We start from the raw sequence: 17,685 nt of genomic DNA, 5'->3' as shown, positions 1-17,685 counted from the left end.
CTCCACAGATTTACAATTAAAGTGGAAGGAAAGACCTCATCCTCAAAAAGCACCAATCAACTACAATCCACCATGTTATAAGATATCTGCATTATCAAAAAGTTTAAAATGTGCATCCTTGTACCTCCTTTTTCTTTCTTTTTAACCCACCTATCATGTGACCTTCATTGGGCCGGGTTATTCTGTTCTGTGTGGCTGCTGGGTGTGTCCCTTCCAGGCTACCTACGTCATTTCCAGAAATGACATTTCTAGCCAGCGGGCATTCACCAAGAAAGCTAGTGCTTTGACTGCCAGCAGTGATGCCTGCAAGCCCGCCAGCAGTGTCATTTCCTATGGTAATAGGATGCTGATGGAGACAAGGCTGGGAGCAATGGGGGCGGTGCTGGGTGGGACTGGGCAGGACAGGTGCAATTTAATGAAAGCTAGACTGGATTTCTCTAAAAAACCGACAATGGTTTTAGAAAGTGCATGACAGCTGAAGAGAGAAACTATTGTCAGTAAAGAACAGAAGGCAGCTTTTGTCTATCTCAGATTGGGCTTTCTAATGCCGCGTACACGTGACCGCATTACGCCGGACAATTGGACTTTTTCATCGTAAAGTCTGGCGGACTTAGAAAGTAGTTTTGACTCAAAATTTGTCCGCCGGACTTGGCTTTCAGCGGACAATCCATTCGCCAGTGTGCTAGTCCGGCGGACTAAGAATGACGCATGCTCAGAAGCAAGTACGAGAAGGAAGCTATTGGCTACTGGCTATTGAACTTCCCTTTTCTAGTCCCATCGTACGTGCTGTATGTCATCGCGTTAGAATCGCCGAACTTTCGGAGTGTCAGTGTGTGGCCAAGTCCAAGCGGATTGTTTGCCGGATTGTTTGCCAGACTAAGTCCACCGGACAATTTGGTCGTGTGTACGCGGCATTAGTTAGACAATCAGCCAGCCTGAAAATGCAGAATGTCAAAGTTAAACATATTTAATATACTAATTATGGGCACAATTTACATTTGGACTGGAATTCCACTTAAGGTAAGGCTTCTGAAGAGTTCATTGTGAGAGTTTGTTGGAAAAGAGTATGTAAGAGTTGTTATACCCACCACCAAAACCATTGTGCGACTGGACATGTCCACCAATTGTGTAAAAAGGAGCCATTTTCGGGGCAGCCACGGAAAACGTGCGGTGAAAAATCTATAGAGAGATGCGCCAACCTGGAGGGAGCCATGTACCACCTCAGTGGCACCTTGTAGTTGGCTTCCACTGGTGTGGTGTAGCAAGAGCATGATTTTGTGGTGGCCCAGATCTGACCCCATTGTGCTTGGTCCAATGTGCATTGAAGGTCCTGTTTCCATTTAGGGCATAATTAAGTATAGAGGGAGAAATATTTTTTTTATAGGACTTACATGGTCAATCCACCCAAAAGTAATGTTTCAGTATCTGTGGAAAAATTAATAATTTATTAACAAATGTCTGATTTTCTGAGGTTCCTGCTGGCTGTTTATATCCCAAGGGGTTACTTCCGCTGTGATGTGATTATTTCCATCCACCTTGGGTTGTACCTGCTCCATTTGTTGTATTTATGACATTTTTTTTAAATATGGAAATCAGGACATTAGGAGTTCACACCTCATGTCATGGCTTTTTTTTCCCTTACATTACATTTTTATTGGAAATGTTTTGAATATAAACAGTACAAAGTAGTCATACAGCAAAGGTTGACTTCAAGAAAATGGGATATGAACAACCATAATAAAGTTTCAGTGTCATGGCTTTGTCAGGTGTGCAGACCTAAAAACCTGCGTACAGAGATCTCCTTATCATAATCCCTGAGAGATTGGAGGAACCACTAGGTGTTTTAAATCTGATAAAATAAGTATTAATAAGTAAAATGGGATTATTGGGTATTTCATACTTTTTTCATATGAATGAGGCCTGGTATGTCCCAATTAGAAAATAATAATCTAAATATCTGGTTGCCTCCTATCTTAAGACTGTTGCTTTTGCTTTAAGGTGCAGAAAAAAGAACTTGAATTCTCTTATGAACAAAAGCTGAACGAGAAGGACTTGCTGCTTGATAGTCTGAAATCAACCATACACAATGAAGAAATCCACAGTCTGGAACTCAAAGAAAGGATCGCCGAATCAGAGAAATTCATCGATGAACTGAAAGCACAATTAACCCAAAAGAGCCAGGAAAACAGCAACCTTTCCGAAGAACTGACTAGCTCCAGACAAAAGGAGAGGAGATCCTCCGACGAAATCAAGCAGTTAATGGGAACTGTGGAGGACCTTCAGAAAAAGCATCATAGAGACAGTCAGTCAGAGGCAGGCCTTCTGCAGCGAATAGAATTAGAGACACAAAGGAAACTGGAGCAGCTTCAGGCTGAGCTAGACGAGGTGCATGGGCAGGAGATTGTACAGATGAAGCAGGAATTGGTCAAGCAACACACGCTGGCGACTGAGAGGCTGCTTGCCCAGCACAGGCAAGAAGTGAGCAGTGTAATGAGCCAGGCAGCCATCAGCACCTCTACGCAACAGATCAATGAGCTAAACGTGATCATTAGTGAATTAAATGCTAGATTGCAGCAATCTGATGAGCAGAGGGATAAAATGAAGGAGGATTTCTCTCACAGACTACAGGCCGCTTCAAAGGAGAAATCGCAGCTACAGATGCAAATTGAGGATCTGCTGCAGGATCTGAGCTATGCCAGGGAGCAGGTGCACAAAGCCAGGGAGACCCTCACCGAAAAGGAAAACAAATTGAACGAGGCCAGCAGTTTGTTCGTCACCATTGACAATCTCAAAGCTGAACTGGCCGCAGCCAATGAATTTACCAAAGAATTAGAATCAAAACATGAGGCCGAGGTGACCAATTATAAGATCAAGCTGGATATGCTGGAAAGAGAAAAGGACGAGGTGTTGGACAGGATGGCAGAATCTCAGGAAGCTGAATTGGAGAAACTTAGAACACATTTCTTGTTCAGCCAGGAAGAGGAACTCACAAAGCTCAAGGAGGACTTAACCCGAGAGCACAGAACCAACATTGAGAATCTCAAAGATAACTTAGAAGTGCAATATAAACAGCAAATAGATCAGATGAACCAAGAAACGAGTCAGACTATCACTGCCATGCAGTCGGAAAAAGACAGCTTAATAACCAAACAGAATTACTTGATGCTGGAAATCTCTAATTTGAAAGACTTGTTGCAGTGTGTCAATGATCCGAATTCAGAACAAATGATGATGCAAATTAATGAGCTGCAAAAAGAGCTGGAGTGTTTGAGAAGAGAGGAAAAGGAAAAAGGAACAATGGAGCAAGAGGTTCAGGCGCTGCAGCTAAGAATTGAGACCCTTGAGAAAGAGGTCATAGAAAAAGACGCTCTAAAGCAAAAAGTGGCATCTTTGGAGACAGACAATAGACTTCTAAAAGACCAATATGACGTCTTGAAAGTGCGCAGCATTGGAAACTGTGAAAATCCGACAGACTCTGAAAGTTCTGACCTAAAGAATATGATTGAACAGCTGACTTCAGAAAATGCACAACTCAGGAACCTGGAACATCAGCTCAGAGAAGAAATTGAATCTCAAAAGAACACATTCTCCTTTGCTGAGAAAAATTTTGAGGTCAACTATAATGAGTTAAAAGAGGAATATTCCTGTCTGGTCAAATTGAAGGAACAGGTGGAAGATGGCAAAGCTAAGCTTGAAGATGAGTATAAAACAAAGTTAGATGCTCTTAATAATGAGATTGTAAAGTTAAAACGGGATACCCAGAAGGAGACCCACTTGATTGCCTCTGGAGCTTCCAACTTGGCCAAAGCTGACAGATCGGAGGTTGTGGAGAAAGACACTACAGAATTGATGGAAAAGCTAGAGACTGCCCAACGGGACAAGCAAGAACTTTCTTTGAAACTTTCCAGTCTTTCTGAAGAGTTACAGTTTAAACAGAATGAAATAAGTCAGTTAAAAGAACAAGTAAAAATGCTATGGGTAGAAAGAGACACTACTAAAATAGAGGAAGTAGTGCTAGAATTAGACAGTGAACCAATCCATAGGGATGGCAACATGCCAGTTCATATAGAACACTCTACAGAGTGCAATCTGATTGTATCAGATGATACTTCTCATTCTCTAGAATGTTTAATGGAGGAAACTATCCATCCAACTAAAGTGCATTTATCACCCCAAACCTACAGTTCCAATCAGGAATCTGTTAATATATTAATAGAAAGGGAATCTTTGCTTCAAAGAATTGATGAATTAACTAGAAAACTTGAAGAAGGATCTTTCATTTTAGAAAGAACACATTTGGAAAATAAAGAATTACAGCAGAAACTGGATACAGTTCTTCAGGAGAAGGTAAGTAAAGGAGGTATGTCATGTGGATTGTTGCTGTTAATGTACACCGTATATTGCATTGTGCTTTATAATGGTGCTCATGTCTGTCCAGTTGAATCTGAATCTCTTTGAATGGCATCGTAAAGCATAACTAAAGCCTTTGTTTTTTTGGCTAGAGTGGAGATGAATTAGAGTACCTCTCAGTTTTTACTGCTGTCTGTTCCCCTGTTAGGGAGATTCACCCTCTCTATTTGTCCTGTTGACCATTATCATTGAAAGTGAAAGTAAAAGAAAATCCCAAATTTTGTGTTGTCCTCCAAAAAGTAATAGAGGGGAAATCTTCCAATGGGCACACTAGCTCTGGTGACCTGAAGGGCCCCAAGAGATTCCCTTAATTTGCAGGGGTTTCCTTTCACTTCCTGTTCTGGCTGTGGGACAGGAAGTGAATGTAAATCTCCCCAATAGGACACATGTCAAAAATAAACCTTAAAGGGTTTATAACCCTCCATTACTTTATCCAAAATGGAAAAAAAACATTTTTTTCCTATAATTCAAATTTTCAGCTAAATACTTGGATGCTTAGTTTAATTGTATTTGATCTACTTACAAAAAGTAAATTACTGTGCATGTACACTATACCCATCTTGTTGCACTATGTAGTACCATTGCATAAGGAGGGGTGTGCATGATTTTATTTGTTAGAGACTGCAATCCTGTGTTTAGGCTCCTAGTGAACATTATCTTACTGGAGACATGCATCTTGAGATATCTCTCTCGCCTGTAGGTCTTCATAAGTACATAGCAAACATTCCCACTTGCAAACTGTACTTCAACTTTTGCTTTAGTGTATAGAGGTTCCATTCAAGATGAATGGCCCCACAACACATAAGTGGAAGTTCCTAAGGCAAATCCAAACGTATACATGCTCATTGTAAAGCACGTCACCTCATGCACAAGTTTTGGGGGTGCTCCTTTTCTAATGGATCCCCCATATCCATCCTCCAAGGTCAGGCACAATTTTAGACCTGTTGAGGGCCCATAGACATAGAATGAACAGCTCAGGTGTAATAGGGCTCCTAATGCGTAGCCCTACATTCATCACACATTTGATTTGGGAAGTTAGAGAACTTTGTCAGTAGTATTTATGATATGCAATTGGTGAATGAACTAGATTATTTGTATTTTATTTCTTGGGTCCATGTCTTGTTGGCCTTGTTGTGATGCAATGTAATACATTGGCGGAAGAAAGGATGATAAGGCTGCATTACAACATCACATTCAGTGGAGAGTTGCACAGGGGACAGTAGAGATCTGCTGTAAGATCACTTGGCATGCATCCTATTATTCTAAATTTGATAATTCTTAAAATATTCTCATCATCAGTACTGTAAAGAAAAAGCAGTGTAAAGGGAGAAAAAAGTAAAGTGTGGTGTCTATTTGGTTATGTATTATTAAACTGAGATTTTATTTAATATATGTCTTGTGTGAAGGCTGATACAGTGCTGCAGCTGGAAGCGCAACGTATTAGCCTTACTCAGATCAACAAAGCTCAGCTGAAGCTCGTCAATGAAAATGTCCAGAGTGAAAAGAAGAGTGAGCTGTGCAACCTCAGAGAGACACTTCTCAGAGATCAGGAGGAGAAGATGAGGGGACTGCAGGACCAACACCAGAGGGAGCTAGAGAGACTACAGCCACAGCACACAGGTACCCCCTGCATTAGAGTACTGGTGTATATAGGCTTGATTCCTGTATTGATTTTAATGAGATGTTCAGTACAGCCAAAACTGATTTAATATTTTGCTGGCTTCATATACAGCAGATATAAAAAGGCTACACACCCCTGGTAAAATGTTAGGTTTCTGTGATGTAAAAAAAATGACACAAAGGTAAATAATTTCAGAACTTTTTCCACCTTTAATGTGACCTATAAACTGTACAACTCAATTGAAAATCAAACTGAAATATTTTAGGGGAGGGAAGTAAAACTAAAAAACGAAAATACTGTGGTTGCATACATTTGCACACCCTATTATAACTGGGGATGTAGCTGTGTTCAGAATTTAGCAATCACATTCAAACTCATGTTAAATAGGAGTCAGTACACACCTACCATAATTTAAAGTGCCTCTGATTAACCCCAAATAAATTTCAGGTGTGCTGGTAGGTCTTTCCTGACATTTTCTTTGCATCCCACAGCAAAAGCCATGGTCCGCAGAGAGCTTCCAAAGCATCACAGGGATCTCACTGTTAAAAGGTATCAGTCAGGAGAAGGGTACAAAAGTATTTCCAAGGCATTAGATATACCATGGAACACAGTGAAGACAGTGATCATCAAGTAGAGAAAATATGGCACAACAGTGACATTACCAATAACTGGACGTTCCCCCAAAATTGATGAAAAGACGAGAAGAAAACTGGTCGGAGAAGCTACAAAGGGGCCTACAGCAACATTAAAGGAGCTGCAGGAATATCTGGCAAGTACTGGCTGTGTGGTACATGTGACCACAATCTCCCAAATTCTTCATATGTCTGGGCTATGGGGTAGAGTGGCAAGACAGAAGTCTTTTCTTACCAAGAAAAACATCCAGGACTGGCTACATTTTGCAAAAACACATCTGAAGTCTCTCAAAGGCATGTGGGAAAATGTGTTCTGGTCTGATGAAACCAAGGTTTAACTTTTTGACCATAATTCCAAAAGATATGTTTGGTGAAAAAAAACAACACTGCACATCACCAAAAGAACACAATACCCACTGTGAAGCATGGTGGTGGCACCATCATGCTTTGGGGCTGTTTTTCTTCAGCTAGAACAGGGGCCTTAGTCAAGTAGAGGGAATTAGGAACAGTTCCAAATACCAGTCAATATTGGCACAAAACCTTCAGGCTTCTGCTAGAAAGCTGAACATGAAGAGGAAATTCATCTTCCAGCATAACAACCCAAAGCATACATCCAAATCAGCAAAGGAATGGCTTCACCAGAAGAAGATTCAAGTTTTGGAATGGCCCAGCCAGAGCCCAGACCTGAATTCCATTGAATATCTGTGGGGTGATCTGAAGAGGGCTGTGAACAGGGGATGCCCTCGTAATCTTACAGATTTGGAGTGTTTTTTTTGCAAAGAAGAGTGGGCAAACGTTGCCAAGTCATGACTTGGCAATATTTGCCCACTCGTTGCAAAAACACTCCAAATCTGTCAGATTCTCTTGGCAGCCTCCCGGACCAGTTTTCTTCTTATCTTTTCATCAATTTTGGAGGGACGTCCAGTTTTGGTAATGTCACTGTTGTGCCATATTTACTCCACTTGATGATGACTGACTACCTTCACTGTGTTCCATGGTATATTTAATGCCTTGGAAATACTTTTGTACCCTTCTCCTGACTGATACCTTTTAACACTGAGTTCCCTCTGATGCTTTGGAAGCTCTCTGCGGACCATGGCTTTTGCTGCCTGGTGCGACTAAGAAAATGTCAGGAAAGACCTACTAGAACACCTGAGCTTTATTTGGAATTAATCAGAGGCACTTTACATGATGGCAGGTGTGTATTGACTCCTATTTAACATGAGTTTGAATGTAATCGCTTAATTCTGAACACAGCTACATCCCCAGTTTATAAGAGGGTGTGCATACTTATGCAACCACATTATTCTAGTTTTAGCTTTACTCTCCCCCTAAAAGTTTTCAGTTTGTTTTTCAATTGAGTTGTACAGTTTATAGGTCACATTAAAGGTGGAAAAAGTTCTGAAATTATTTCTTTGTCTCATTTTTTTTTTTTTACACCTCCTCATTCACTTGGGTGAGTGGTACAATAATATGAAATGGATAAAGTAACAGATTTTCTTTAGGGCTCATTTACAGTTGCTTTGACTTTAAGGCCCCTTTCACACATGCGGACCGTTCGTTTTGATCAGTTCAGTCACGTTTTTTCAAAGAAAGTTTACATCAGTTTTTCATAAGTTTGTCATCCATTTCTCATCTGGTTTTTACATCTGCCAGCTAGTGTCCTTAAAGCGGAGTTCCACCCAAAAATGGAACTTCCGCTTTTCAGATTCCTCCCCCCTCCGATGTCACATTTGGCACCTTTCAGGGGGGAGCAGATACCTGTATAATCCAGGTATTTGCTTCCACTTCCGGGCATTGATCATTGCAGTATCCAGGGCGATCTACACTATGTCCGGCCCCCTCCTCCGCCCCCCTGCTGTCTTCTGGGAGACACACAGGTCCCAGACGACAGCAGGGGCCAGTGAGATCGTGCATTGCGCCTCGCGCATGTGCAGTAGGGAACAGCAAGGCTTCACTTCCTGATTCCCTAACCGAAGATGCCGGCACCTCCACCCAGGAGCCAAGGGACAGATAGGCTTCAGGTGAGGACATCACAGGCGCCCTGGGCAGGTAAGTGTGCTAATATTAAAAGTCAGCTGCTGCAGTATTTGTAGCTGCTGACTTTTAATTAGCTCCAGCTGTAAATCATAAAGCGGAACTAAACCCATCAATGTACTGGTTTAAAAAAAACAGATTGATTTAATTGTGTCTTCAACCAAAATGGTGTCATAATTGATCACATGTGCAGCACCATGGCATTTGCTGTTCAAACAGAAGCAGCTTCCTTGGCTGTAAAGGATAGGAGGGTTTAATTCCGCTTTAAAGCAGTTGTTAACCCACTTAATTTTGTTCCTACAATCCCCTCTGTTATAATAAATTCTGTGCCCCACTGTATGTGTTTTCTAAAAAATCCACAGATAAAAAAATATTTTATTGTGCCGATCGGCGGTAGACATGTGCACTGACGAAAAAAATGTGTTTTTGTTTTGTTTTTTCGTTTTTTGGGTCATTCGTTATGATCGGAATTCATAAATTTGAAAATGCGTAAATCCGAAAATTCAAAAGACTAACTAACTAATAATAACTATTAAATTATTGGTATTGGCATTTCCTTTCAAATTTTGCTGCTAGCGAACGTAAGGAATACGAATTTAGCCAAAGTTATGCATTATCCGAAATAACGAATGCCACATCTAAACAAATGGAATGGAACAAAGTGATACTAAATAATACATTTTTTTTTTATTATTATTGTTAATTATTATTGATTTTTTATGTTCTATTAGTTTAGGTACGGCATCCATGATTTTGGATAATTCTTAACTATGGATATATGCGTATTCGTTACATTCACTAACAGCCAAATTTAAGAGGGAAATTCCAGTACCTATAATTTACTAGTTAGTAATAGTTAAGTTATTTCTGATTTTAAAGTTTTCGAGTTTTCAAATTTACGAATTTTCAAATATTCAAATAAATTAGTTAAAGGGACTTTCGCTAATTCAGATATTTCCGAATTAATAAATTTGTTGAAATTCATTAAAAGACTAATTGGTAACTAAATTAATTGCACATGTCTAATCGGCGGTCACGTGACTGGCTTCCCCTGCTTCCAGGCCATTCTATTCAGAAAGAAGGCCATTCAGAAAGGAGGCCATTCAGAAAGCGCTTTGCACACGCCGCAAGTCTTCACTGCTGATTTCCCTTAGAAGGAATGGTGGCGGCAGCACCCGAGAGCCAAGGGAAAAATCATCTGGGGTGCTTACATCGCGGGCTTCCTGGACAGGTAAGTTTGCTTATATTAAAAGTCAGCAGCTACAGAATTTGTAGCTGCAAACTTTTTTTCCTTTTTTTCTGAATGAGGCTGGACCTCTTCTTTAAAGTCCCTCAACACAGGGCTTTCTACTACTCGGATTTTCTTATTATAGTTTTGTGTACATATTTCTATTATTCAGTTACTTTAACAGCATTTAAATGTTAGATGGTTGCTACTTCTTCATAATTGTTTGTGAACTGGCAAAAGACATTGTTCTGAATAGCTTTTTATGAAAAGAGATGCAGCAGCCCCAAACAATGCAATCTGACAAATCCTACTTTCATATCTGATAAAATGACAGTGTTTTTCTTCCAATCTTCAAAGCTCACATCCCTTGTGTCTTGATTGTTCTGTGTACTATCTGCATTTATCATTCATGTTTCTGCAGGGTGTGAGGAAGCTTCTTGTGAGGATCTAGCACAAAGGCTGATGAAGAGAGTCTGTGATGAAAGCGCTGATATCATTCAGGTTTGCTATTATACTAAATAGCCAGTGTCTAGTCTGTGAAATGTCCTCTCCATTCATTGTTGGAGGTGGGATGGAGTATATGTATAATGTATATGTAAATGTTACATCTAACACCAGAATCGATTCATAGACCATGGGAGTGTATATATATATATGTATGTATATACTGCTACTGACTTGTATCCTAGTGCAGATTTCTGGGAAAACCGGTGAACAAATCACATAAGCGGGAAATTATGTTTCTGGGGTGCGTTCTGTGCATATTCTGTTTACAGAACACCTTCAGGTAGTCATATTGCATTTTACAGAAAATTTCAGAGCTGCGGATTGAAAAAGAAAGGTAATTTTTAATGGTATTCAATTACAATATGACTTGTGTAGCGGTTGTTTATACTGTATACCCCCCCCCCCCCCCGAAAGTGGAGTAACTCTTTAACGACTTCAACTCGGAAAGGTTTTCCCCCCTTAATGACCAGGCCATTTTTTGATATACAGCACTGCGTTACTTTAACTGACAATTGTGCGGTTGTGCGACACTGTACCCAAATAAAAATCATGTCTGTTCAGACACCTAACTGACACTTTTTGGGGACCAGTGGCACTAATAACAGTGATCAGTGCTAAAAAAAATATGCACTGCCACTGTACCGATGACACTGGCAGGGAAGGGGTTAACATCATGGGGGATCAAAGGGATAACTGTGTTCACTGGGAGTGCTTTCTAACTATGTGGGGGTTGATTGCACTGTGGGAAGACAGAGATCTGAGTTTCTTCTCTTGTCACAGAACAGCTGTCTGCTTTGTTTACATAGGCAGACCACCATTGCCCAAACTATCGGCGAGTCCCGGCCGACCCCTTGATTGTCCAATCGCAGCAGGAGTGGGTTGCCGGTGGCACGCGTGGGTGCCCCAGACTCAGAAGTTCCAGATCACATACTTAGTGCATGTTCTAGTATAGAGAGGTCGCTCTACCCCATTATATCTGCGTGGGGAGTTCGTAAACAGGTTAAGTTTCTGCTGTCACTTGCTGTGGCTACAAGATGCTTCTGCTGCTGTTTGTTCATCTCTGTCCCTTTTTCCTGTGGGCCTGTTGCTGCTGTTTAGCTGGTTTGTTGCCCACCCCTCGATTTAATGCTTGAGGACATCCCGTGGTTTGTAAATTGATTCTTGTGGTCTGTACTGTGTGATAAAAATAAATAGGGATTTTGAAATGTTATTACGCTTCAGTAAATTTGCTGTATTTATAAAGAGAGGAATGTTACAAGACTATAACATTGGCCAATCAGAAGAAGGAGAATCAATTGCATTTATTGTTCATTTTTAGCACATTATCCTAGTTTCTTTATGTGCCTACAAAAATATTCACACCCTATAGATTAGAGATTTAAAACTGTAAACTTTTGACACATTTTAGGCCTCTTCTTAAAACATATTGTGCTATGCTGTCCTTGGTGTACATTGCACCCCTTTAACATCTAGACACTGGTTTAAGTGCATGGATGAGGCATAGCTCAGTCCCGAAACTTATGAACTGGTTCATACGGAAAAAAAAATGCCCATGGAAATTATAAGGAGGTACACCATAAAGAAAAAAAATTCAATGTTCAAATCATACAATTTTCATTTAATACAAGTAAATATTAAAAACTTTTATATAGGTATCCAAAACCATAACTATACCAAAAATGCAATCAGCAATTCAAATACAAACAATGCTATTTAGCAACATCATAACAAAGCAGAGATGATCAAGCAGCAGCATACATGTCAACGCATTTCGTGAAGAAACTTTCATATATATGTATATATATATATATATATATATATGTGTGTGTGTGTGTGTGTGTGTGTGTGTGTGTGTATATATATATATATATATATATATATATATATATATATATATATATATATATATATATATATTCAGCCTGCCCATAAATGGTTTGAAACTCAGCGGGTGCCTCCTTAATCGGCTGAGATTCGCACCTTCTCTGGCCAACTTAAGTTGACTAACTTACTCTGTATCGGAGATGTGACCCGCCAATTAAATGCACCAAAGGTCTGCACAGAGCAACAGCACTAATGCCACTAATATGCTTCTCTGTTATATACCACCTGGGGGCAGCTATCTGCTCATACAGCACCATGTGGGAGAGGCCGATGCCACGCTGAGGCCGCCGAAGGCCAGCAGTAACTAATTCTGCCTTGAGAATGGTGGCCACATGGAATTGCTCATGAATGAAGGCGTGTTGATGCATCACATAATGACGTCACCATGCCAACGCATGTGCATTGGTTCATAGGCTGCCGCAACAAAAAGACCAACTGCACGATGCTACAGCAGCCAGAGGTGTAGGCACCACCCCTCAGGAAGAGGTTACCCTAAAAAAAAAAAAAAAAAAAAAAAAAGAAACAATACCACCAAACCCCCAAAATCTGGGACAAAAGAATAAAATAAAACTTTTGTTTATGATGATGCTAAATATCATTATTTATATTTGCATTGTTGATTCATGAATTTTTGCCATATTTATGTTTTTTTCATATATGGTACCTATATAAATATTTTTAATATTTACTTGTTTTGAATAAAAATTGTATGGTTTGCACATTGAATTGTTTTTCTTAATGGCGTACCTCCTTCAAAGCCCCATGGGCATTCTTTTTGTATGAGCTAGTTCATTGCCACCATGACAAGAGACCCAAGCTGCCTGCAATTCTTGCAGCTTTAATTTGCTCCATGAAAGATGTCCATTCACACCACAATTCCTTGTAACTGAAAGTGCATAACACCGTACATCACCGCTACAATTCATTTGACACATATAATAAGCCTTATATTACATTATTGAAACATGAAGCTTTAACAGTTATTCCAATATATTTATTTCCATCAGGTTGTGCTTGGTAAAGAGAGAGAGCAGGAAAACCAATCACAGCAAGAGAGAAGAGAAGATGAGAAGACTTGCAGCACATCCTTATCACTGCAAAGGACCACAGTGCAAAGTAAAGACACCTTTCTGAGCTAGTATTGAACATGTTCATTCTGAGAAAAAAAATGCATAGAGTTTCACCGAGCAGGCAAAAATTGCATAGTCTAGAGGGAGATTTGTGAGCTTTTTTGCCATTAGAGACTCCAGAAAGTCTGTTTTAAGTCTAGAAGGCTTGCAGTGAGTTTGCATGATTAGCAAGGCACAACCTTTATGTAGTGCCACTAAACCGGAAACAGGGCCTTCATGTGTGATGAGCAATTATGGCTGCCTTCATCTGTGTGTATATATATATATATATATATATATATATATATATATATATATATAAAAAATTTGACACACACTAATTTACATATGTTTTAAGCAGGTGTGAAAAAATGCTGTAATGAAAGCCATCGGAAATAAGTGTTAATAGTTTTTTTTTCTATCAATTGCCAAAATTTATTAGCATAAAAGAGTAAATGAAGAGAAGATAAATCAATCAATATATTAGTGTGACCACCCTTTTGTTTTCACAACAGCATCAATTCTTTTAGGTACACTTGCACACATTTTTTGAAGAAACTTGGCAGGTAGGTTGTTTTAAACATCTTGAGAAACAACCATAGATCATCTGTGGATGTAGGCTGCCTCAAATCCTTCTGTCTCTTCATGTAAGCCCAGACAGACTCCATGATGTTGAGATCAGGGCTCTGTGGGGGCCAAACCATCACTTCCAGGACTCCTTGTTCATTACACTGAAGATGCACGGTATTACCAAAAGTATTGGGACCTTTACACTCCCATGAACTTTAATGGCATCCCACTCTTAGTCTGTAGGGTTAAGTATTGAGTTGGCCCACCCTTTGCACCTATAACAGCTTCAACTCTTCTGGGAAGGCTGTCCACAAGGAGCATGGAGTTGACACATTACACTTCCTTCCCATTGTCATTTCCATAGATCCTTCCTTGTGTTCTTCTTTAACATTCAGTAAACTTCCAAGTCTTTTCTCACTTGGTATTTTACTTTACCGCAGCTCTGCAGAGCAATCTGAGCACACTGCTGGAGAAGTTTGTAGAAGAATACAAACAGATGGCTGATCTATCCACATATATAGGAAAGGTAAGCTCTGTGATTTATATATGTGGTTAGTATGTTGGATCAGTTGTTTTTACCATGATCATTTTGGCACTGGAGTTTAGGCACAGAGGATTTGTGGCATTAAGTTCTTTACTCTTTATGTAACTCTGGTACTATTATTGGTGTAATAGCCAAACTTGTGTTGCAATAATCCCGTTCATTGGTCAAATAACTATAGGAAATAGGGATGTGGGGTTGGGTTCAGCTTAAAGGATAGTTTTACTTAGAAAAAAAAAAAAGGAAACAAATAGTTGTGAGGCTAAAGTGGACTTTAATTGGTACCATAATACTACACACATATTTATAAAACAAAATACATTTTTTATTGCATTTTACAACATAATTAAAATATACAATTTTAAAACTCTGTCAAGTCTGAGAAAAGTGATACAACTGAGAGAAATAGTAATACCCTTTCACCCTGTAACAATCATACTAGCATGCTTGACATGTTTCGCGGACAGTACTCCGCTTCTTCAGGAGCTTTGTTTGCATGTATCTAGAGATAAAAAAAGAAAAACATGTTTAAGCATAATAACAAGAAAAATGCTTGTTTGATAAAACAATTGCATGTGTGGGTGCCAGTGCATTTGCAACATTTTACACCCTGAATATGGGTGTAACATGTTACAAAAGGTAAACTTCTCCTTTAATGGTTAGGATAAGGGTAAGGTAATCTAAAATATTGTGTGGTGGCTGCATTCATTTTCTTCATTTCAAGCCAAGTAGATTTTCTGCAAGTACAGAAACATACCTGTTAGAGGTGGGCTCAAGCGTGGGCGGGATCCTAGTCTCTGCCCACCTGCCTGATCCCACCAGGAAGCCGACACTGCCCACCTCTAGTCACAGAAAGTGAGACCTTTCCCAGTCCGTGCAGCTGCAGACCAGGAAATGCCTCGCTGCCTGTAATTAGTGGTGTGCAGTGTCGGCTTCCTGGTGGGATCGGGCAGGGGGGCTTTGAATAAGATCTGGGACACGCTTGAGCCCATCCCTATTGTTAATCTTGACAGAAAACCAGTATCCTTGTAACTTCCTGTGCACTAAACTGATGTCTCAAACAGCTTCCCAGCTATCTTCTATGGAGTGCAATAACACCTCAAACATTGGGGTTGATTTACTTAAGGCAAATAGACTGTGCACTTTGCTAAGTGCGGTTGCTCTAGTGCTTAGTAAATAAGCAGGAGCTCTGCTGACTTCCATCATCCAATCATGTACAAGCAAAAATGCTGTTTTTTTTTTTCCACTTGCACATGATTGTTCGTTTGCAAAAGTGAACCTTTACCTCATTTACTAAACTCTGGAGCAACTGCACTTTGCAAAGTGCACAGTCTATTTTTCCTTTAATAAATCTACCCCATTGTTAGTTTTCCCAGCTATCTTCTCTGTTCTGCAAAACCGCTCCGCCCTGTGTAATGGAGATTAATAGAGTTGGAGGAGTAGCTGTTTGTAGTCCCAATCAGGAGAACGGCCTAAGGTGACAACTCTGTTCCTCCAAGGAATACAGTGCAATGAGTGTGTATTGTCGTCCCTAGAACAAAAATTTCAGGATCACCAAATAAAAATAAAGAGAAAAGCCCGGAAAAGGAAACAAATACAACTATCGCATATGAATGACTAGTAGGCTGTGATATATTACATCTTTTTGGGGTTTAAAAATGTTTTAAAGACATACTTTGGCATAAAAAGTTTGTGGACACTTGACTGCCACACCTTTTATGAGTTTGTTGGACATCCCATTCCAAAGCCATGGGCATTAATATGACCCATCTTTTAGCTTCCACTCTTCAGTCAAAATAGCATTCATGAGATAAAGTACTCATGTACAGTGGGGAGAGATTTGTTAAAACTGGTGCACACAAAATCTGGTGCAGGTGTGCATAGTAATCTGTTTATAGGTTTTATTGTCAGAGCTTTAAGGTTACATACACATATAGCTGAGCGTTTTCAGGCTTTTTCATGTCATGGGGTTTTTTTTCAGACCTTTTTGAGCATTTGAGCAGATTTGCAAATATTATAAGCATTTCTTCAGATTTTTAAACTAAAAGGTGTGGAGTGCTGCTTAACCACTTGCCGCCTGCCTACCGTCAAATGACAGAGGGACGGTGTGGCTCTTGTTCTGGGTGGACGTCATATGAAGCCGCCCGTGGCTCTTTGACCATGTGATCGGCGGTGTCCAATCAGAGCCGGTCACATGTAAACATGGAAGTGTCGTAAATCGTCTCTCCTTGTTCACACTGAAAAAGTGTGGCAAGGAGAGCTGATCAACGGCATCTCCTCGCAGGGGAGAACAGGGAAGGTAATTAGGGCACTGATCATCAGTGCCCTGATTGCAGGAAAGCTGCAGCAGTGCCACCAATCGGTGACACAAATCAATGCCCATTACTGGTGCCAGTCAGTGCTGCCTTTTAGTGCCCATCAGTGCCTACTCATCAGTGCTGCCCATTAATTCCTATCGGTGCTGCCCATCAATTCCCATCAGTAGTGCCCATCAGTGCCGCCTTGTCATGCACATCTGTGATGGAGAAAAATTACTTATTTACAAAATTTACTGACAAACTAAGAAAAACTCTTTTTTTGGTTTTCAAAATTTTCAGTCTTGTTTTTTTAATCTTTAAAAAAAAAAAAAAAAAAAACAGCGGTAATTAGATACCACCAAAAGAAAGCTCTATGTGTGTGAAGAAAATGATAAAAAATTGGAGTGTTGCATGACCGCACAATAGTCATTCAAAGTGCAACAGCGCTGAAAAATGGCCTGGGCAGAAAGGGGTTGAAAGTGCTCAGTATTGAGGTGTTAAAGCGGTGTTCCAGCTGAAATTTATTTTAAAAGTCAGCAACTACAAACACTTTAGCTGCTGACTTTTAATAAGGAAACTTACCTGTCCAGGGAGCCCACAACGTCGGCCCCCAGAGGCCGATCCGTCCATCGGATTGGGTGCAGTGCCACCACTCTATCTAAGGGAAAACAGACAGTGGAGCCTTGCGGCTTTACTGCCCATTTCCTACTGCGCATATGCGAGTCGCATGCCGCTTTGTGAATGGGTGGCTGTCTACTGGGGAACACACAGGTCCCAGAAGACGGTGCGCCCAATTTCCCAGAACACCACGCGAGGGATGAAGAGAAGGAACAGCTCTGTGGAGAAGGT

At 40.2% G+C, this 17,685-nt stretch overlaps 1 protein-coding gene across 8 annotated transcripts in view; it reads left to right on the top strand.

Moving 5' to 3' along the window:
- Positions 1-17,685, top strand: part of AKAP9 (A-kinase anchoring protein 9) — a 354,940-nt gene that overhangs the window by 95,005 nt on the left and 242,250 nt on the right. For all 8 annotated transcript variants that reach the window (XM_077490822.1, XM_077490820.1, XM_077490821.1 and 5 more), the window contains 5 exons: positions 1,999-4,347; positions 5,817-6,030; positions 10,350-10,429; positions 13,327-13,435; positions 14,439-14,524. In XM_077490822.1, the coding sequence (XP_077346948.1) occupies positions 1,999-4,347; positions 5,817-6,030; positions 10,350-10,429; positions 13,327-13,435; positions 14,439-14,524 (2,838 nt within the window). The remainder of the gene's footprint in view (positions 1-1,998; positions 4,348-5,816; positions 6,031-10,349; positions 10,430-13,326; positions 13,436-14,438; positions 14,525-17,685) is intronic.

Source organism: Lithobates pipiens, unplaced genomic scaffold (assembly GCF_037356315.1).
Source record: "Lithobates pipiens isolate NorthernLeopardFrog02 unplaced genomic scaffold, aLitPip1_a1.2 Scaffold_19, whole genome shotgun sequence".
Classification (NCBI taxonomy): Eukaryota; Metazoa; Chordata; class Amphibia; order Anura; family Ranidae; genus Lithobates; species Lithobates pipiens.
The sequence above is the reverse complement of the archived record's forward strand: the minus strand, read 5'-3'. Positions and strand labels throughout refer to the sequence as shown.